We start from the raw sequence: 23,723 nt of genomic DNA on the forward strand, positions 1-23,723 counted from the left end.
GATGAAAAATAATTTTATTTATTTTCAAATCTATCTATGTATAATTTTATAAATATTAAATTAAAATTTATATTAAGAGTTATCTAAATTGGTTATTTTAATTTAATAAATATATATAAAATTAATATATTAAAATAAATATTAGATGAAAAATACACTTTAAATAATGAGCTTTACAATAAGGATATTCGATCTGCATTGTTTGTTCTACATAGTGCCTACTTTAGTGAGTAATCATCCCTAATGGATGAACGTTCATTAGAAATTTGATGCCGTAGAATCTCGAAAGTTAAGTATTATTTGTAAGTGGTTTATTCTTAGTAACGATCACCCTAATGGTGGTTGCTAAGAGTAAGACTTACAAAAGTATGAAATAATGGTGGAAGCTCATAAGATAGAATGGACATGACTCTCCCCTAAACGGAACAACGCTGGATTCTCATCTTGATCGAATAAAAGGTTGCTAGAATGTTTTTCATTTTAGATGTGCTGACTACTCTATTCAATAAATGATATCTTTGACTCTCGCCTGAACAAGACACTGGTATCAATTTGTTGGAAACCATGGAAATTATTTAGGTTGTTTGTTTTAGTATTTTCACTTGTCATTCATACTTGCTAAGTGCTAATAATTTCTGAATGTGTATTATTTTGTGTTAAACCTTACCTGTTTTCTTTTTATTGATGCTTGTAGTACTCAATATAACTATGAACAATCCCATGGTGTCACTGTGGACCGACAACAAGATCTTTGGAGCTAACTTTGTCAAATGGAAAGAGAATATTAATATTGCTCTCATTGGTCAAAATGCCCTGTTTGTGTTGACTGAAGAGGCTCATGAGCAGCCAAGTGAGAATGCGACCAAGGTAGTTAAAGAAAAGTTCGAGTGTTGGCAGAATGCTAACAACAAAGCTCGATACTTTATGCTGTCTAGGATGGTCGACACCTTGAAAACAAGGTTTGCCAATACTCTCATGGCTGCAGATATCATGAACCAGTTGACTGAACTATTTGGGATGGCTTCAATTCAAGCTCGCTTTGAGGCGACAAAGAATTTTATCAATCCACGGATGAAACCTCATCAGAATGTGCATGATCACCTGCTCTAGATGACTAGTTACTCCCGATAGGCTGAGAATCATGGAGCTGCTATAGATCAAACAACTCAAGTGAGTTTAATATTGAATAGTTTGACTCCAGCTTTTCTACCTTATACATCAAATTATGTCATGAAAAAGTTGGAGTTTAACTTCCACGAGTTGATCAACCACCTTAAGACATTTGAAAATTTGATTGGAGGACCACATAAAGGAGGAACTAAAGCTCCTAGTTCTGGCACTGCTAATGGTACGACCAAGGCTGAGACAAACATTGCATCTACTTCGAAACCCAACAACAAGAAAAATCGGAAGAATAGCAAGAAGCCTCTTAATTAAAGCTGTTAAAATGCCTAATAAGAAAAAGGTTGCTAATCCCAATGCAAAGCAAAAAGGAAAGGGCTTCTATTGCAACGAAAAGGGTAACTAGAAACCCAGTGTTCTAAGTTTTCGGCAAAGAATCAAAGTATTTCTATCTATGCTATTAATTCATGTGTTTTAGAGAATTATTATCCCCTTGGGTTATTAATTCTAGATCTAATAACAAAGTTCATTTTCTTCTTATTTCAGCTCCAGCTACTTAAACTGGGATGTCTATCCTAGCGAGTTGAGTCAGATGGTTGGACAGAAGGGTGGAGATTGTCCAAGTGAAGATGAAGCTCGGATCTTCTTTATTTTTAATTTAATTGTTTCAGTTTATGAAAAATTTAGTTTCAATTATTAGTTTTAGATTATTTTCCCTATTTCATATTTATGCAAACAATTCATTATGACAATTTTGAGATTATTAATAAAATTTTCCCTTTAAGAAATTTTTCTATGAATTCCATTTATGAGATTGAGCTTCATTTTTCTTTAACTTGTATGCAAACAACAATTATATTTTATGTTTATCATGTTTGTATGTGTTTGTATTTTATTATTGATACAAAATCTATGGTATTTTATTCTCTACAAAGAGATAATACACTATAAACACATAGAATTTAAATTCAATGTTTATGAATAATTGTTAATTCTTACGCAATTATTAAGATTTTGTTTAATAAAAAGATCTTTTGATCTGATAGGGGTGGAAGAAGTTAAGAAGTAATATATCCAGTTTAACGATCTTTTATATTATATTCATAATTCCACAGGATCTCTGTAACACTTAGGGGTGGAAGAAGCTATTAACATATGCAGTTCAAATACTTTTGATTTTGAACTCTAGATTATACTCAATAAGCCACAGTATCTCTATGACACACATATTTTGATTAGACATGGATGTAATATAATGAAAAAATTAGGAAATTATTAGAACTTATTCTTGATCCTAATATTGTTCCAATTAATATGTTACGGTAGTAATAGAAATTGACACCAATAAAGTTCTTGGACATAGTATCACAATACCTTATTCGAGTGGGAGAATTTCAAAACCCCAAGCCCATCTTTATTTGGATGACACTAGTGATAGATTACTATGTTAGGATCATGATGGGAACTTTAAATGTAACAGAGAAAGTAAATCTAACCATTCATATGGATAGAAATAACTTATCATCATTTTGAGGATAAGATAGGAGAATTTTGCTAAGTCTATTCGAATGACTTCGACAAAAATACCTAATCCTCATGAAATGTTTTATGGTATCTCTAATGATTACTTAATCTTAAGCAAGTATTTCACATTAATGTTATTACTAGAACACTATGTTGATGACTTAGTCTAGAAGGAACTTATAGTTTCAGACTAAGACAATATGTCACAACAAGATGTCCGTGAGAACCAATAGTAAGAGGTTAAATGTACTTATATACATGAATTTAACCAGACTCCTACTGTTGAGTGGGAGCCATCTAAGATGTAATCAAACAAGGAACATTAGGAGACAATCAAGGAAAGATTTATGAAAGTGACCTATATGTTAGATGATAGGGGTGTATATTAGAATCCTTATATCTACACCAACTCATAACCTATTAGAGATGGTAGTTACTCTGGCAGTGGAGGAATTATTCTAGAAGGATGTAAAAAAACCCATCTATAATAATTTAAGCTCCATCAGTGAAGATACATAACTTAGTTGCTTTCGAAAAGCACTGAAAAGTTGTTCAACTGAAGAAAGTTCTTAACTGGTTTATCTCTATTAAATCTAGGATAGAATTAGAGATTTGTCTTTTGTTTATTCAGATGCACTTAATAAACAGTAAAGAATTTAGCATCCCTAGATGAGTAATGCATATAGAAAATGATGTGGCATACTGTTTTATGAACACAAAGGAAGTAATGGTGGAGAAAGTAGTAGCTTACCACAAACTTACAGTTCCTGTAATTTGGGTTTAGTCAAATACACTACACTTGCTCTGGATATCAAGAAAAATGATTAATTGAAATGCACTACTTGTTTTATGTTAGTGCAAGTGGGAGTTTGTTCGGATTTTATGCCCTAAAGAAAACCCATATCAATTTAATCTGACTTGTTATCAATAGAAGATTAGAAGTCATTTATGTTTACATGTAGTTTCCATGTTTATGGTTTAATGTGTACAAAATCTGTTAAATCCAAAACAAATAGTTATTCACAATTACAGTGATGTCAACACAATGGAAGATAATTGTGATTATATGCTTCAAAAGATAATGTGCCTTGATACATCAGTGTACTAGATTTACACTGATGTCATAGTGAGCGATAAAGTATACTTACACCTTGGATAAGTGTTATGTTCTTTCCAGAACATTTGAAAAGTATGCTAGTTTCGGATGTATGGAGTATACATTAGACTAGGACCGATACTGATCGTGGTAAAGATATTATAATCTGACCGTTGTATCTTTCTAAGTCAATATCACTGTTTGATCTTAGATCAAAAGAACTTAATCCTGACATGGTTAGGTTCAATCTCAAGAGTGTTATTTGTGCTCTTTGATTTGTTAGTTAAGCCTACCTTTTGGTCCGGGTAATACGTATATTTTTGGGAACATGATAGTACAATTGAGTGGGAGCACTAAACATAGATATGGAATCTATAGCTTCTATCTGGACATAGAAGTGAAATGATGATTTCCTTCGAGCTTGGCTTAAAAGAGATAAATGGAAGAGCTCTTATTTTAGTGATTATATTAGTTTACTGAAATATCATTTATAGGAAGCTAAGTATTTTAAGGATAAAATACATTGAGGGGTAAAATGGTAAATTTGTCCCTACTCAGTCTAAATCATCTATAGAGGATCTTTGATTATTGGGATTAGAATGATTGTTCAATATTTATAGCGTATCTATATCGTGGAACATATAGAGCGTTCTATATAACTGAGAGTGCAATTCTAAGTTCTATAGTGGTTCAATGAGGAATTAATATGTTAGGGAATATACTTGGTAAATTCTAGATCTACTTATTGGAAGCTCGGTTATATAGGCCCATGGTCTCCATACTAGTTGAGACAATACTACTTATAAGACTCAGTTAATTGATTTTAATTCTAAAATTAGACTATGTCTAGTTTATGAACTTTCACTAAGTTAGGGCTTAATTGTAAAGAAAAGAGATTCTAGGGTTTATTTGTTAATTAAGAGACTTTATTAAGTCTAATTAATAAATATATGAAATGGCAATTTTATTTGATAATTAATTTTAATTATTAAATAAATAATTTTGGCATGTAAGTGGTTGAATTGGAAAATATAGCATTTTTGAGAAAAATAAGATAAATAATTGAAAAATGGCAAAATTGCAAGTGGTGGGCCCACATCCTATGGCCAGTCACTTGAGGTCTATTTTACCATTTATTTTATCAAATGCTAAATTAATTCAAACCTAAACCTAGAAGGTTTCCTATGAATAGAAAGTGATGGACTCAACATTTGAAGCTTAATAATTCACTTGCCTCACTCAAATTTTGAGCCTTCTCTTCTCTATCTATTTCGAATCCTTCCTCTCTCTTTCTCTCTTCTATTTTCAAACCCTATAGTGATTGAGTGCATGCCCACACATAACAAGTTGGTACTCAATCATAGTGTGTAAGACTGTGAAGAATCCAATTCAAGTGAAGGAGAATAGGGCTCAAATCTTGGTGATACTCTACTATAGAAAGGATACAAGGGTCAGAGATCTGAGCGGAAGGAGTCATTTAATTTCACTGCAACCAATGTAAGGTTTCTTGAACTTTATATGTGTTTAAATTAAATTGTTTTAGAAATTCATATTTAGGATGTGAAATAACATACATGGTAGTAAATCTAGATCTTGGTAAAAACAATTCCCAACATATCTTCCTTCACAATTTGTTACATGGACATTGTTTGTTTATTTATTTGTTTATTCAAAACCTTTTTTTAACAAACCTATTATTTATTTTATTTAAATTGCTATGATTAACTTGTTGATAGATCCAATGATCTAATTTTAATCATAGTCTAATTGTCAATAGATCCTATAAATAATTTGTAACAGGAAAATTTTGAATTTCTTTCATTTGTGTAAACCTAAAAACATGATAGGGCCCATCCAAATCAATTTGACATGTGTGAGCCTATATGTTTGCTTTTGGGCTTAGATGCATATAGGAAGCCCATTTATTTCTAGATACTTAAATGGACTAGGTTGCTAAAATAAACTTTCACTATTGATAGTTTTATTTAGGCCCAATTAGTATAGGGCTTATTCAATGAATAACTATTGTTTAATGAAAGGTTAAGTTATTCTCCATTGGGCCTTGTGTGGCAGTTAATTACAAGGCTGACCAAAATGTGTTTACAGTCATTATCCCTTAAATCGTGGGATTTGATTACATATCACGAAATGTAAATGCGATGTATGATTCTAAAAATCACTTAGCTGTAATTTTCCCGCATTTACTGGGTCAAGAATATCGTGTATTAAACACGTCTTTAATTGTTGAATCTGGAGATGTCTCAACAAAAACTTGATTGAACAGATCCCAATTGCGAGCTGGAACCATTCTTCTTTCTGGGGTCGACAAGACATGTTTTACGTCGATTGCGGGTACATGGAAATCTTCTGACTTGCCAGGGATATGAGTCTCGCTTTCGTTAGTCGGAGGAGACTATAGGAAGTTTCCTCGTAGCAAGACGGTCATCTCGCATTCTTGTGCTTCGAGCCCATCTGACTTTTACACTTAGTTTACTTATTCCAAGCTACGGTATATGTTACTCTTCTCCAGTGCCTCGCTATTCTCCTTTAGCGACATATGGTTTCTCCTTAATACACTAAGTACCAGTTCGTACATTGATTCCTCGCAATTAATGAGTTATTCCAAAAAAGATATGGCACCGATTAACATTCCCTTTATCTTGACACGTGTCCTCCAACCGAATTTCAGGTATAATAACCCCAGCCCTCCCTCACATGAGTTAGGGGGCCATTAGTAGTCGGTAAGACATACTGAACCCAGCCCTCCCTCACATGAACAACCCTAATTGTGAAGGCCCATTTGCCTTATTTAAATAATTGTATTATGCTAATTATACTACTTTAACCTAATTAAAATTGAATTAGCAACATAATTAATTTTGAAATAAATGGAATTATTTTTTCATTGGATTATTTTAAAATTAATTTAGAAAAACACATTTAGTTTAATGAAATATTCTAGATAGAAAATTCTAGTAACTAATTTATATTTTCTAATATGTAATTAAGTAGAAAGATATATTTAATTTGAAAATTCATTTATTAATTAATTTTAGACCAATTTAAATTAGGATATTTTTCTTAGAACTTAAATTAGAATTTATAATTAAGTTTATTTTATTCAAGATACTTAATTATTTGTTTCTATTTCATAAAATTTAATTAATTAGAAATTATGTTTAAGTTGAAAATTAATTTTTTAATTAATTTTCGACCAACTTAAATTAGATTATTTTTTTTAAATATTAAATTAGAATTAATAATTAAATTTATTTCATTCTGGATACTTAATTATTTCTATTTTAATAAATTTAATTAAATTAGAAAATTATATTTAAGTTGGAAATTTTTCAATTTCAGATCAACTTAAATTAGAATAATTTTCAGAATATATTATATTTTATTTTAATAATTAATTTTATATATAATTTCAAAATACATTTTTAAAGTAGATATTTTGATTTTTTTTTTTAATTTTGAAAATTAAATTAAAGCTGAAAATTAATTTAATTAATTTATGTCAACTTCAATAAAGTAATTTTCATTAATGATTTATCTAAAATAAAAAGAGTAAAATATATTATTTTAAGTAGAAAATCAATAATTAGTTTATGAATTATCTAGATAGATATTTTCTGGGTAGACTTTTTTTTATATTTTCTATATATATTTAATTAAATAAAAAAATTAATATTTATGTTGATTTGTTGAAGAGACTTAAATATTTGATATTTTTCTTAAGAGATTTAATTAAATAGGAAAATTATATTTATGTTGAAAATTTATTTATTTAATTTTAGACAAACATAAATTAGAATAATTTTTCGAGTTTTATTTTATTTTATTTTTGTAGGATTTAGAAAATGTATTTTTTTTTATAAGATATTGGATTTCGAATCCAGTTATATATTATAGAAAATTTAATTTGGGTTGAAAATTAATTGCTTAACTAATTTTGGACCAACTTAAGTTAAGTAATTTTCGTAATATATATTGTAAAATTAATACTAAGGATGGAAAATAGATTATTATTTTTTAGATCTTCCTATGGTATAATTTTATAACTATTAAATTAAAATTTATATTTAGATTTATCTAAATTAGTAATTTTAATTAAATAAATAGATTAAAATAAGTATCCAAAAAAAATACAACTCTTTATAATAATGAGCTTTAGTTATAAGGACATTCGTTCGCTATTCTTTGTCCTACATGGTTAATTGTTTTGAATATAACCTCGGGATGCTAGACTTTGCTCCCTTATGGATGGTTACTCGTTAAAGCATTTAAAACTGTAACTATCTCTTATGATATGTATTTTGTAAGTTTTCGTCTCTATTAGACTTTCGCCTACAGTGACTACTTAGAGATAAATTTACGAAGTATGAAATGTTGGTGGAAGCTCATAAAATAAGAATAACCTTGACTCTCCCCTACCGGGACAACGTTAAATTCTTATTTTGATCGAATAAATGGTTGCTAGAATGGTGTCCATTTTAGATGAGCTGACAACTCTATTCAATGAATGATATCTGTGACTCTCGCCAACCGGGACATTGTACCAGTTTGTTCAAAACCTTGGAAATTATTTAAGATATGATAGTTTTGTATTTTCACATGTCTTTGTTACTTGCTAAATGCTTAATAATTTTTGAATTATGTGTGAATTTATATTGAACCATGTCGTTTTCAGTTATTAATTGTAGTTGAACATTTCGTGTAAAATAAGAATAACTTTAACTCTCGCCTGCCGGGATATTATTGGATTCTTATTTTAATCGAAATTATCCTAATGTTTCCTCTTAACTTATTCATTTAGAATTTGCTTAAATAGTATATCATTGGATGAATGGTTTATAAATCATCTACTTATGATGTCATTCTACTTTCTCTTATGAAATTTAATGGCGCAAATGACTATATTCCTGACATTCTATCATAAAACCTCGATATTAGAAATCTTTTACTTGTATATGCTTACTATAGGCAATTTAAACTTAGAGTTAGATTAGTAGTTGTTGTCCGAGCTAGAATAAAACTCATTGTACAAACTTATAATTTATAAATAATTAAATATTTATCAAAATAACAAATTTTGAATTTGAAAATATTATGGTAAGTGTATCTACACAAATATCTATGTTAATTTCAAATTTATTAATTATTTAATTTGTCATATAAGATAATTTTAATATAATATTTTAAATAAAAAGACAAGTTTATCTTTTAATTTAAAATATGTTAAATATCAAAATATCTAATCTTATAATTAAATAATATATAAATATTAAAGAAGTTAACATATTTTTAAATCTTACCTTAATTGGAAATATTTAAAATTGGAAATATTTCAAAAAGGGAAATATTTCAAATTGGAAAAATTTAAAATTGGAAAAATAGAATTTTGGGAAACAATCCCATAAAAATTCGAATTTCGGGGAAAAATCCCACAAAATTCGGTTTAGGAGTGAGCTAGCAGTTACGCTGCACGCGGCAGCCCCAGGAGGCTGTACATTCCTCGGACGCGCGCGCGGAGGGAAGGAATGCAGCCCTTGTTGAAAATTATTTTACCAGGATCTTAGATCTACTCACAAGTATGTTGATTAACACCCTAAATATGAACTTTCTAAAACGATGAAATAAACACATATAAAGTTTAGGAAACCTTACATTGGGTGCAGCGGAATTAAATGACTCCTTCCGTTCAGATCTCTAACCCTTGTATCCTTTCTGTCGCAGAGTATTATCAAGATCTGAACCTGGATCTCTTTCTCTGAATCTTTGATGCTGAAACTCATTTTGCTGAAAATCTTTCTTCACGATCTTCCTCACTATGATTGAGGTATTGCTTGCTGTGTGTGGGCACTACTCTAATCACTAAGGGGTTTCGAAATATGAAGTAAGAAGAGAGAGAGAGAGTGGCGGCCAAAGGTAGAGAGAGAGGCTCAGGTTTTTCTGAATGAAAAGTGTGTAATTTTCCTGAAGCCTTAACTACCTATTTATAGCATTCCACTAGGGTTAGGTTTGAATTATTTGGCATTAAAATAATGAAAATATCAGATGTAAAACTCCTGTAAAAGTGGCCGGCCATGGCTGATTGGATTTGGGCCTCACTTTTGGAATTTTGCAGTTTTATCACTTTTGTATCTGATTTTCTCAAAAACGCCAATTTTCTAATTCAAGCATTTAAATGCCAATTCTAACTATTTAATAACTATAAATAATTATTAAATAATATTGTGATTTATCATATTCATTAATTGAACCATACAAAGTATCATAATTAATAAATATGCCCCTAATAATTCTTTCTTTACAATTTCGTCCTTACTTAGGGTAAAAATTCACAAATAGAGATAGTCTAATTTGAGAATTATAATCGATTAATCAAAACCAATTACATGAGTCTTACAAGCAATATTATTTCAACTAGTGCGGGGACCATGGGTCTATATAACCGAGCTTCTAATAAGTAGATCAAGAAACTATCACTAAAATTTACTAACTTATTAATTCTTCGTTGAATCCACGCATAGAACTTAGAATTGCACTCTCAGTATATAGAATGCTCTATATGTTCCACCACATAGACGCATCATTAGTTATCCATTGTTATAATCCTAATTTGATCAATGATCCTCTATATGAATGATCTACATTGTAAAGGGATTAGATTACCGTTACACCCTACTATGTATTTTATCTTTAAGACACTTGACACCGTATTAATGATATTTCAGCCTATGTGAAATGAGTACTCCACCATTTATGTTCGTTTGGTCAAGCTCGAAGGAGATCATCCTTTGCTTACTATTCGCCAGATAGAAGCTATAGATTCCATGTTTATGTTAGCGCTCCCACTCAATTGCACTACCGTGTTCCCAAAATGTACATATCAAAGAACATGAATAGCCTTTTAAGATTGAGCCTAATCATAACCGGATTAAGAACATTTGATCTAGGATCAACTAGGCGATATTGACTTGAATAGATTTTACGGTAAGTTTAATAAATCTAAGTCAAAGTTCAATATCGGTCCCTTCCGATGCATACTCCATGCATCCAACCTGAGCTTTACTTTAACCAATGTTCTGGAAAGAACATAGCATTTCTCCAAATGCAAGTAAACTCTTGTTGTAGATTATCATATCAGTAAAACCCTGTGTCAGATAAATCTAGGAAACTTTATTCACAGAGTCATGTTTACTTTCCAAAGTGATGATAACACAATAAACAGGATCAAGTATGTGAAAAGGGTTTAAGATGAATTTATAAATCAAATAGACAAACAATTGATAAAGTGAACCAAAACATACACAAATGAATGAAAAATACTTCTGTTTCTTTATTGATGTTAAATAAAATAGTTTACATTGAAATGGAGTTTTATTTAGAGCTTAAAACCAAACAGCCCCATCTGCCGAGAAATCTCGGCGGGCTGTAGGATTCCTTGGGCGAGACGCACGGGCGGATGCAGGGTGCACACGGATGTGTCACGCACGCGGATGGGGGCTTCCAGCCCGAGTGCCTGGTGCTCACGAGCACCCACTCGACAGCCTTGAATCCCGATTTTTCATCATGATACTTAAATATTGTTATTTTCATGTTATTTAATTAAAGTTGAAAATTATCTTAAGTTTGGAATCTTATTTCAAAATAACTTAAATCTGAATAATTTTAAAAATATATTTATTTTATTTTATTAATATTTTTCCCACAATTTCGAAATTGCATTTCTTTAATGCAGAAATTTCAAATTTAATTTGAAAAATAGATTAAAGTTGAAAATTATTTATTTTAATTTTGGACCAACTTAAATCCATGATTTTTTTCATTTAATGATTAATTAAAATAAATGAACTAAAATATATTATAATTAGAAATTGAATTAATTAGTCAATGAAAGTCTAGATATATATTATCTGTTTGCTTGCAGTATTTTTGTAAAGCCCGCTTAGTTAATTTGGAAATTAGCAGTTGTTTATGTTTAATTATGAAACTATTTATAGCTATTTAAATAATTTATTACTGTTATTTATGGAATTCAGAAATGCATGATTATGTCATCAGCAGTTTTTATATTTCGCATTTCCGGTGTCCGGTATTTTGGAACTCGGCGTTTGGCTCAGTAGAAATCACAACTTAGTATGTTAGTATTTTGGGGACGGGTTTTAGACATTGGGAATGTCGGGAATGGCCGGGAAGTTAGAATTTCCCAAAAATACCCCTTTAGTGGTTATTATGTGGTTTTAGTATGGAGGGGCAAAATGGTCTTTTTGCCCCAATGAGATTTTGTCTTTTAGTGATTTTATTATTTGAAAATAAATGTTTAATTATTTGTTAGTTGGCTGAAATAAGTTTAGTTAAATGGCATTACTCTTTTAATTTCTTTCATTTTCTACACTTAGTCAAAAAAATAGAAAAAACTTCAAAATCACACTCTCTCTTTTCTCTCTCTCTCTCGGCTGGTTGTGGGAGTGCAAAGGCTGGATTTTTCTTTGGTGATTCAAGCCCTAAATTGCAACTCTAGTGATCTCTTGTTGTGGTATGTGTTTCCTAGTTCCCTTCCTTTGTTTTCTTGGAAAAATATGTTGAAAATAGTTGATGCATGCATGATTGTGGAATGTTGTTGCTGCTGTGAATTAGTTCTTAAATTCAGAGGCTAAAGCTTGTTAGATTAAGGTTATTTAGGTTGTTTTGAAGCATGATAATTAGGTGGAGTTAAGCTTTGGTTTTTCTATGTAAAATATGTGAATTTTTGAAAGAAATTGTAAAGCCCGCTTAGTTAATTTGGAAATTAGCAGTTATTTATGTTAATCAGGAAATTATTTATAGCTATTTAAATAATTTATCATTGTTATTATGGAATTCAGATATGCATAATTATGTTATCAGCAGTTTTTATATTTCGCATTTCCGGTGTCCGGTATTTTGGAACGCGGCGTTTGGCTCAGTAGAAATCACAACTTAGTATGTTAGTATTTTGGGGACGGGTTTTAGACATTGGGAATGTCGGGAATGGCCGGGAATTTAGAATGTCCCAAAAATACCCCTTTAGTGTTTTGTATGTGGTTTTAGTATGGAGGGGCAAAATGGTCTTTTTGCCCCAATGATATTTTGTTTTATATGATTTAATAAGTGAAATAAATGTTTAAATTATGCATGTTATTTGGCTGAATGATTTAGTGTGTAAAGGCTCTTTTTACTCATTTCTCATTTAACTTAGAAAAAAAAAAATAGAAAATTCAAGCAAAAAAAACTCTCTCTCTTTTTCTCTCTTTTCGGCTGGGAATTTGGGGTGCTAAAGCTGGGTTTTTCCTTCAATTCTCAAAGCTAATTCATCCTAATTGTGATCCCTTGTTGTGGTATGTGCTTCCTTGTTCATTTCTCTTTAAATTTCTTGGAAAAAAATGATGAAAAGTGTTGAAAATGCATGTGATTGTGAAGTGTTCTTGCTGCTGTAATTTTGTTGTTAGTTTATGGATTCAAGCATGATTTTTGATGATAAATGAGTTATTTGAAGCATGAGTAGCTAGGTTGTTCAAGCTTTTAATTTATATGTGAAAATTGATGATTTTGTGAGAAAATGCCATGTTTTGTTTCTGTATATTTGCTGGATGTTATTGTTAGTTTGCAGAGGTGTTTTAATGCTTAGTTAAGTAGAATTAACTAGGCTAGGGTGCATGCTAGTGGGTTTAACCAAGTTTGAGTTCTTGAACTCAAAGCTTGGTCTTCAATGGTGAAATTTGCTTGTGAGGTTTCTGGGTAGGTTTGAGGCCTTGGAATGGTCATTTGGGACCTATGTAGGAGGTCTGGAAAGTTTGGGACCATTTGGGTTCGAAATGGTCAAGATATGGGAATTTTTGGTTGCTGCCTGCGAGGAACCGGAATTCCGGTTGAGCATCCGGAATTCCGGATGGGGTTCAGATTTTTCCCAGAACCGGAATTCCGGTTGGGCAACCGGACTTCCGGATGGGGGATTTTTCAGAACCCTAGTTTTCCTCGTTTTTGGGTTCGTAGGGGTATTGCCATGCTTTTCATCGATAGGGAAACTTTTAGTTTCGAGTTTTAGTCCCCGGGAAGTGATTTAGCGTGTCACTTATAGTGTTGTGGTTTTTATGGTTTAGGAGCCAGTAATCCGCCGTTCAGCTTCAGTTCCAGTCAGGTTGACCGGCACACCTGAAATCGGAATCCAGGTAAGATTAGTATAACAGTATGCATATGTAGTTTACATGTTTAGCGTGCATGTAGGAAGCCTGTTAGTTTACATTAGATATGTATTTAGGCTTCGAACCACCCAACCCTGTCACGTCGGTACAGGCTGGAGTATGACCAGCAGCCGGAGTATGACCAGGTTCGACCGATCAGCCGACACTGGTTGGTGGTTCAGTGCTATTGACCTATCCCGTCGGTACAGGCTGGAGTATGACCAGCAGCCGGAGTATGACCGGTTCGACCGATCAGGAGGATACTTGTCAATAGTGCCGTCCCCTGAACGTTCAAAACTCAGTACCATGTTGGACATGGCAGTAGTGCTCAGTACCATGTTGGACATGGCAGTAGCGGGACTCAGTATCGTGTTGGACACGGCAGTCAGTTTTATGTATGATATTATTATGCTTTTCTTACTGAGTCTGTCGACTCACAGTTTGCGTTGCTTGTGTAGGTAAAGGCAAGGCAGTTGCTGATGGACCGTGAGCGAGCTTATGGGATTGTACATGTCGGGGCGGTTAGGCCTGGAGCGTACGATCCTCGGGACAGCAGGGCTGAGATTTTTGTAACGGTCGTTAGATGACCTCATTTTGATGTAAAAGTTGAATAGTGAAAACGTTTGTAAATATTTTTATAAATCGGGATCCCGAGACTTTTTGGTAAAATGGTTTATAAGTTTAATGAAAAAGCAAAATTTTAATTAATCACGTTTTTCCATAAACCTCGTTGATTAGCAACGAGCTGCACAGTACGTTTAAAAATCACGTAATACGCCTAAGTTAGTTAGGGTGTTACAGAAATGGTTATGTTTTGTTGCTGGAATGTTGTTGATGTTTTTGATTATATTCAGAGGCTTAGTTAAGCTTGTTTAAGTAAGTTTAGATGGATTTGATTGCATGCTAGCTAGGTTTGCTCAAGCTTGAGTTTGGAACTCAAAGCTTGAGCTCCAATGGTGATTTTTGTGTATGTGGTTTCTAGGTGGTTTTGATGCTTTGGATTTGTTCTAGGGATAGTTTAGAACAGGTCTGGAAGGTTTCATGTGATTTGGGGTTGAATTGTGCAAGTTATGAATTTTTATGTTTGCTGCCTGCGAGGAACCGATTCGGTTGTGCATCCGGAATTCCGGATGAGTGTTCTGAATTTTCCCAGAACCGGAATTCCAGTTGGGCAACCGGTCTACCGGTTGGGGAATTTTTCCGAACCCTAGTTTTCCTCGTTTTTAGGTTTTTAGGGGTATTGCCATGCTTTTTATCGATAGGGAAACTTTTAGTTCCAAGTTTTAGTCCACGGGAAGTGATTTAGCGTGTCACTTATAGCGTTGTGATTTTCATGGTTTAGGAGCCGATGTCCGCCGCTCGGCTTCAGTTCCGGTCGGGGTTGACCGGCACACACGAAATCGGAATCCGTAAGATTAGTATAACGGTATGCATATGTAGATTACATGTTTAGCGTGCATGTAGGAAGCCCTAGATTACATTAGTTATGTATTTAGGCTTCGAACCATCCAACCCCGTCACGTCGGTACGAGGCCGGAGTATGACCAAGAATGAGTATGACCGGTTCGACCGATCAGCCGACACTTGGTTGGTGGTTCGGTGCTATTGACCTATCCCGTCGGTACAGCCGGAGTATGACCAGCCGGAGTATGACCGGTTCGACCGATCAGGAGGATACTTGTCAATAGTACCGTCCCCTGAACGTTCAAAACTTAGTACCATGTTGGACATGGCAGTAGTGGCTCAGTACCATGTTGGACATGGCAGTAGCGGGACTCAGTATCGTGTTAGACACGACAGTTAGTTATGTATGTTATTATTATGCTTTTCTTACTGAGTCTGTCGACTCACAGTTTATGTTCATGTGTAGGTAAAGGCAAGGCTGTAGCTGATGGACCGTGAGCGAGCTTATGAGATTGTACATGTCGGGGCGGTTAGGCCTGGAGCGTACGATCCTCCGGACAGCACGGCTGAGATTTTTGTAACTGTCGTTAGACGACTTTCATTTTGATGTAAAAGTTAAACAGTTAAAACGTTTGTAAATGATTTTATAAATCGGGATCCCGAGACTTTTATAATATGGTTTATAAGTTTAATTAAAAAGCAAAATTTTAATTAATCACGTTTTTCCATAAACCTCGTTGATTAGCAACGAGCTGCACAGTACGTTTAAAAATCACGTAATACGCCTAAGATAGTTAGGGTGTTACAATTTGGTATCAGAGCCGCCAGGTTGTCTTCCGAAGATCGTCACGACATGTACAATCATCATCAGCAGTTAGCTCGGTTCACGGTTCAGTAAGCCTTTATTGCTTTAGTAGTTTATTTTATTCAGTTATGAAAAAGAAAAGCCTGTTAGGAAGCATGTTAGTAGCCTGATAGTAGAATAGGCGCATGTTTCATTTCTAATTTCCAAATTAAGCGGCATTAGTAAGCTCGCCTTGAATACGACCTGATATGCCAACTCTTGGTTTCGCAGGCGGTTCTAATCAGATGGACGCCAGGCGGACTACCAGGAGTCAGGGCAACTCCGTAGGGTCGAATCAGGGACAGGGAGCTCAGTTTCCCCCACCTGCTCGGGGCCGAGGTAGAGGTCCCCGAGGCAGGGCTCGTGGCCGGGGTGATGAGAACCCGCCACAGGCTGCCCAGGCTCCCCGGCCAATCGGGGAGCCCCGACCGGGAGTTGCGGTTTGCGGAGATGCAAGCCCGGATCGAAGAACAAGACCTCGAGATCCGAGAGGTTGAGACAGCAGGTGCTCCTGCAGGTTCCGGTCTCGTAGTACCGGTGGCACCTCGCCCTCGCCGCCTGTGCCGAGATCGTGGTGGCGGCCCACAGATTGGAACCTTTATATGAGCGGTTCCGGAAGCAAGCACCTCCGGTTTTCCTAGGAGGTCCGGATGTAGTGAAAGCCGAGCAGTGGCTGACGGTGATCACCAGGATTCTGAATTTCATGGGTGTCACCGGTAACGACAGAGTGGTGTGCGCCACGTTTCAGTTCCAGGAGGACGCCCTGGTATGGTGGGACATGGTGTCTCAGATTCACGATGTCACCACCATGACCTGGGAAAGGTTTCAGGAACTCTTCAACGCGAAATACTACAATGAGGCGGTCAGAAGCGCCAAGAGGAAAGAGTTCGTTCACCTGACCCAGCGGGAGAACATGAGCGTCACTGAGTATACTACTCAGTTTGACCGGTTGGCGAGGTTAGCCTCGGGAATTGTGCCGACCGACTTCAGCAAGAAGGAGAAATATCTGGACGGGTTGAATCCCAAGATCAGGCATGACCTGATGATCACCACAGACGACAGCACCACCTATGCTCAGATGGTGGAGAAGGCACTGCGAGCTGAGGGCGCAGTGGGGTGCATGTCAGAGTCAGCTAGTACTCCGATCAGTGGCGGAGCTCCTACCCCTCTGCATCGAGGCTATAGCGGGGGAGTAGTGGTTCGGCCATTGATCGAGGAAGAGGGCACCCATCGCTTCCGGCGGCTCGAGTCGAACAAGAGGTTCCGGGGGAACCAGAACAGAGGGAGTCGTCCTGGTGGTAATGAGACCCGATTCTCCTACCCCGAGTGCCCTAGCTGCAAGAGGCACCATCGGGGTGAGTGCAAAGGTCAGGGATGCTTTCATTGTGGCATGCCCGGACACTTCAAGAGGGAATGTCCCCAGCTCCGAACAGAGGCACCGAGAGCTCCAGCGATACCCACTCCAGCAAGGGTATTCGCTATCACGCAGGCTGATGCAGATGCCAGCCCATCAGTTGTTACAGGTCAGCTTTTTATTAACAACTCGCTTTATTCAGTGCTGTTTGATTCTGGGGCTACACATTCTTATGTGGCGGCCAGAGTCTTTAGTAAGTTCGGTAGACCCTTTGATAGATATGAATCAGGGTTTGGAACCCTGTTACCTGGCGGAGAATTGGTTATCTCCAATAGGTGGATTAGGTCTATGCCGATCAGGATAGATGGTAGAGAGTTAAGCGCTGATCTGATAGAGATGAGCTTAGTCGAATTCGATATTATTTTAGGAATGGACTTCCTATCTAAATATTCGGCGAGCATTGACTGTAAGAGGAAGATGGTGGTCTTCCAACCGGAAAGTGAAGAACCGTTCGTATTTGTGGGTTCGGTTCAGGGATCTCGGATCCCGGTGATCTCGGCTATGTCAGCGAGAGAATTATTGCACGGTGGGTGCTTAGGGTTTCTGGCCGTGGTGGTGGACACCACTCGGCCAGACACCTTTCGGCCAGAGGACATTAGAGTGGTTCGGGAATTTTTGGACGTCTTTCCCGAAGAACTTCCAGGGTTACCACCTCACCGGGAGATCGATTTCGTGATTGAGTTGGCACCAGGGGTGGATCCGGTTTCCAAAGCCCCGTATAGGATGGCTCCAGCTGAACTTAAGGAATTAAAGATTCAGCTCCAAGGGTTGCTTGACATAGGGTTCATTCGGCCCAGTGTGTCACCCACAGGGAGCCCCGGTTTTGTTCGTCAAGAAGAAGGATGGATCTATGAGGATGTGCATCGACTACAGAGAGTTGAACAAGTTGACGGTGAAGAATAAATATCCACTACCTAGGATCGATGACTTGTTCGATCAGCTTCAGGGGAAGACGGTCTTTTCTAAGATTGATCTCCGTTCGGGTTATCATCAGTTGAGGATCCGAGAGGAGGACATTCCAAAGACGGCTTTCCGCACTAGGTATGGACACTACGAGTTTCTGGTTATGTCATTCGGACTAACCAAGGCTCCTGCAGCATTCATGGACCTGATGAATAGAGTATTCAAGGATTTCCTCGATATCTGTGTGATTGTGTTTATCGACGACATCCTCGTGTACTCTCAATCAGAAGAGGAGCATGAGTTACATCTTCAGATGGTACTGCAACGACTTCGAGAACATAAGCTCTACGCCAAGTTCAAGAAATGTGAGTTCTGGTTATCTCAGGTGTCCTTCCTAGGGCACATTGTGAGTAAAGATGGGATCAAGGTGGATCTCGGGAAGATTGAATCCGTCAGGGATTGGCCGAGACCGAAGACAGTGACAGAGATCAGAAGCTTCTTGGGATTAGCTGGGTACTACCGTAGGTTCGTGGAGGGGTTCTCCAAAATTTCAATGCCCCTAACCGAGCTTACAAAGAAGAATCAGCGATTCATCTGGTCAGATAAATGTGAAGCTAGCTTTCAGGAGCTGAAGCAGAGACTGATTACTGCTCCGGTGCTAGCTTTGCCTTCGGACAAGGAGAAGTTCGTAGTCTACTGTGACGCATCCAAACAGGGTTTGGGGTGCGTATTGATGCAGGCCGATCGGGTTATCGCTTATGCCTCTCGTCAGTTAAAGGATTATGAACAGCGATACCCGACTCATGATTTAGAATTGGCCGCAGTGGTTTTTGCACTGAAGATTTGGCGGCATTACCTTTATGGGGAGAAGTGTGAGATCTATACCGACCATAAAAGTCTCAAGTATTTCTTTACTCAAAAAGATTTGAACATGAGACAAAGGCGTTGGTTGGAATTAGTGAAGGATTACGATTGCGAGATCCTCTATCATCCCGGAAAAGCCAATGTAGTGGCTGATGCCCTGAGTAGAAAGGGTCCCGGGCAAGTAGCTAGCATGGTTCAGATCTCACCCCAGCTAGCAGAGGATATGGTTAGATCCAGCATTGAGTTTGTGGTAGGTCAGCTTCACAACTTAACGCTGCAATCTGATCTGTTGGAAAGAATAAAGGTTGCTCAGATGACAGATCCGGAGTTAGTGAAGATCCGAGATGAGGTATTGGCTGGTCAAGCCAAAGACTTTTCAGTGTCAGATAGTGGGATGCTTTTGTATAAAGCCAGGGTTTGTGTTCCGAACAGTGTGGAATTGAGAAACGAGATCTTTGAGGAGGCTCATTCTACTCCATATTCTCTGCATCCCGACACCACCAAGATGTACCAAGATTTGAAACCGTACTTCTGGTGGAGCGGTATGAAGAAGAATTTGGTAGAATTCGTATCGAGATGCCTCACGTGTCAGCAGATCAAGGCTGAACATCAGAGACCAGCAGGGTTGTTGCAGCCTCTAACCCTACCAGAATGGAAATGGGAGGATATTACGATGGATTTTGTGGTCGGGTTACCTAGGACCACGGGTTTGTATGATTCCATCTGGGTAGTGGTGGACCGATTTACGAAATCTGCTCATTTTCTGCCGGTCAGAACAACATTTACAGTGGATCAGTTGGCAGAGTTATATGTCAGGGAGATAGTGAGACTTCACGGGGTACCGAAGTCTATAGTTTCGGACAGGGATCCGAAATTCACCTCCAAATTTTGGCAAAGTTTGCAACGGGCAATGGGTACAAAGCTAAAATTCAGTACAGCATTCCATCCTCAGACAGATGGTCAGTCCGAAAGGACAATTCAGATATTGGAGGATATGTTGAGAGCCTGTGTTATGGACTTTGAGGGTTCATGGAGTAAATATCTACCGTTGATAGAATTCTCTTACAACAACAGTTATCAGAGTACGATAGGGATGGCACCCTATGACTGTTGTACGGTAGGAAATGCTGATCCCCTATCCACTGGGATGAGACAGGGGAGAGGAAATACCTAGGTCCAGAGTCAGTTCAGCGGACCAATGAGGCAATAGAAAAGATAAAAGCTAGAATGCTTGCCTCACGGAAGCGGACGAAGAGTTACGCGGTCCGAAACGCAGGGATGTTGAGTTCCAAGTAGGGGAACATGTGTTTTTACGGGTATCTCCGATGAAGGGGATTAAACGTTTCGGGAAAAGAGGCAAGTTATGCCCCAGGTTTACAGGACCTTTCGAGATTCTCGAGAAGATAGGTCAAGTGGCATATCGGTTAGCATTGCCTCCAGCCTTATCAGCAGTGCACAACGTATTCCATGTCTCAATGTTGAGAAAATACGTTTCAGACCACTCTCATATACTCAGTTATGAGAGCCTTCAGCTTCAGCCAGACATGTCATATGAGGAACAGCCAGTGCAGATCCTGGATAGAAAGGATAAAGTCCTTCGGAATAAGACCATAGCATTGGTCAAGGTTCTCTGGAGAAACAGCAAGGTGGAGGAAGCCACACAGGAGCTAGAGTCGGATATGAGAGCTCAATATCCAGAGTTATTCGGAGTTAGATTTCGGGGCCGAAATCCTGTTAAGGGGGGAATAGTTGTAAAGCCCGCTTAGTTAATTTGGAAATTAGCGATTGTTTATGTTTAATTATGAAATTATTTATAGCTATTTAAATAATTTATTACCGTTATTTATGGAATTCAGAAATGCATGATTATGTCATCGGCTTTGATATTTCGCATTTCCGGTGTCCGGTATTTTGGAACTCGGCGTTTGGCTCAGTAGAAATCACAACTTAGTATGTTAGTATTTTGGGGACGGGTTTTAGACATTGGGAATGTCGGGAATGGCCGGGAAGTTAGAATTTCCCAAAAATACCCCTTTAGTGGTTATTATGTGGTTTTAGTATGGAGGGGCAAAATGGTCTTTTTGCCCCAATGATATTTTGTCTTTTAGTGATTTTATTATTTGAAAATAAATGTTTAATTATTTGTTAGTTGGCTGAAATAAGTTTAGTTAAATGGCATTACTCTTTTAATTTCTTTCATTTTCTACACTTAGTCAAAATAATAGAAAAAACTTCAAAATCACACTCTCTCTTTTCTCTCTCTCTCTCGGCTGGTTGTGGGAGTGCAAAGGCTGGATTTTTCTTTGGTGATTCAAGCCCTAAATTGCAACTCTAGTGATCTCTTGTTGTGGTATGTGTTTCCTAGTTCCCTTCCTTTGTTTTCTTGGAAAAATATGTTGAAAATAGTTGATGCATGCATGATTGTGGAATGTTGTTGCTGCTGTGAATTAGTTCTTAAATTCAGAGGCTAAAGCTTGTTAGATTAAGGTTATTTAGGTTGTTTTGAAGCATGATAATTAGGTGGAGTTAAGCTTTGGTTTTTCTATGTAAAATATGTGAATTTTTGAAAGAAATGGTTATGTTTTGTTGCTGGAATGTTGTTGATGTTTTTGATTATATTCAGAGGCTTAGTTAAGCTTGTTTAAGTAAGTTTAGATGGATTTGATTGCATGCTAGCTAGGTTTGCTCAAGCTTGAGTTTGGAACTCAAAGCTTGAGCTCCAATGGTGATTTTTGTGTATGTGGTGTCTGGGTGGTTTTGATGCTTTGGATTTGTTCTAGGGATAGTTTAGAACAGGTCTGGAAGGTTTCATGTGATTTGGGGTTGAATTGTGCAAGTTATGAATTTTTATGTTTGCTGCCTGCGAGGAACCGGAATTCCGGTTGTGCATCCGGAATTCCGGATGAGTGTTCTGAATTTTCCCAGAACCGGAATTCCGGTTGGGCAACCGGTCTACCGGTTGGGGAATTTTTCCGAACCCTAGTTTTCCTCGTTTTTAGGTTTTTAGGGGTATTGCCATGCTTTTTATCGATAGGGAAACTTTTAGTTCCAAGTTTTAGTCCCCGGGAAGTGATTTAGCGTGTCACTTATAGCGTTGTGATTTTCATGGTTTAGGAGCCAGTAATCCGCCGCTCAGCTTCAGTTCCAGTCAGGTTGACCGGCACACCTGAAATCGGAATCCAGGTAAGATTAGTATAACAGTATGCATATGTAGATTACATGTTTAGCGTGCATGTAGGAAGCCTGCTAGATTACATTAGTTATGTATTTAGGCTTCGACCCAGCCAACCCTGTCACGTCGGTACAGCTGGAGTATGACCGACGGCGGAGTATGACCGGTTCGACCGATCAGGCTGACACTTGGTTGGTGGTTCAGTGCTATTGACCTATCCCGTCGGTACAGGCTGGAGTATGACCAGCAGCCGGAGTATGACCGGTTCGACCGATCAGGAGGATACTTGTCAATAGTACCGTCCCCTGAACGTTCAAAACTCAGTACCATGTTGGACATGGCAGTAGTGGCTCAGTACCATGTTTATTAGGACATTCAATCTCCATTGTTGGTTTGGTTGGAAATATTTTACCAGGATCTAGATTTACTACCAAGAATGTTTCATTAACATCCTAATATGAATTCTAAAACGATGAAATAAACACATAAGAGTTTAAGAAAACCTTACATTGGGTGCAGCGGAATATAATGACTCCTTCCATTCAGATCTCTAGCCCTTGATTCCTTTCTGTAGCGGAGCATAATCAAGATCTGAATCTGGATCTCTTTCTCTCCTTCTTTGATGCTGATTTTCCATAGTCTTACATACTATGATTGAGGTATCACTTGATGTGTGTGGGCACTACTCATTCACTCAAGAATTTTTCGAAATTTTAGGGAAGAAAAGAGAGAGAGAGAGAGAGAGAGAGGCGCGTGGCTTTTCTGAAAGAAACCAATGTTCAAAGTCATGAGTTTCCCGAAGCCAACACTTTCTATTTATAGAATGCCCTCTAGGTTTAGGTTAGAATTGTATGGCATTAAAATAATGAGAAAATAAATGGTAAAATCCTATGCATAGTGGGTGGCCAGAATAGGAAATTGGGCCTCACTTTGCAACTTTCCCATTTTGTTATTTTTCATTCCCATTTTCTAAAAAATGCCAATTTTCCAATTTAACCATTCAAATGCCAATTCTAAATATTTAATAACTTAAAAATAATTATTAAGTAATATTGCCATTTAATATATTTATTAATTTAGACATATAAAGTATCTTAATTAATAAATAAACCTAGAATCTCTTTTCTTTACAATTTCGCCCTTGCTTAGTGAAAATTCATAAAGTAGACATA

At 36.7% G+C, this 23,723-nt stretch overlaps 1 protein-coding gene and 1 long non-coding RNA gene across 2 annotated transcripts; both read left to right on the top strand.

Moving 5' to 3' along the window:
* The first annotated feature begins 708 nt into the window (after window positions 1–708).
* LOC133038333 (uncharacterized) lies at window positions 709–1,437 on the top strand. The gene is made up of 2 exons (XM_061116452.1): window positions 709–1,089; window positions 1,240–1,437. Exons 1-2 carry the CDS (start codon window positions 709–711, stop codon window positions 1,435–1,437), a joined length of 579 nt encoding a protein of 192 aa, XP_060972435.1.
* Window positions 1,438–12,997: 11,560 nt separating this feature from the next.
* On the top strand, window positions 12,998–14,647 carry LOC133038588 (uncharacterized). Its single transcript, XR_009688086.1, has 3 exons — window positions 12,998–13,107; window positions 13,870–13,938; window positions 14,409–14,647. It is a non-coding gene; the product is annotated as an uncharacterized LOC133038588 (long non-coding RNA).
* Window positions 14,648–23,723: the final 9,076 nt, after the last annotated feature.

Source organism: Cannabis sativa, chromosome 5, assembly GCF_029168945.1.
Source record: "Cannabis sativa cultivar Pink pepper isolate KNU-18-1 chromosome 5, ASM2916894v1, whole genome shotgun sequence".
Lineage (NCBI taxonomy): Eukaryota > Viridiplantae > Streptophyta > Magnoliopsida > Rosales > Cannabaceae > Cannabis > Cannabis sativa.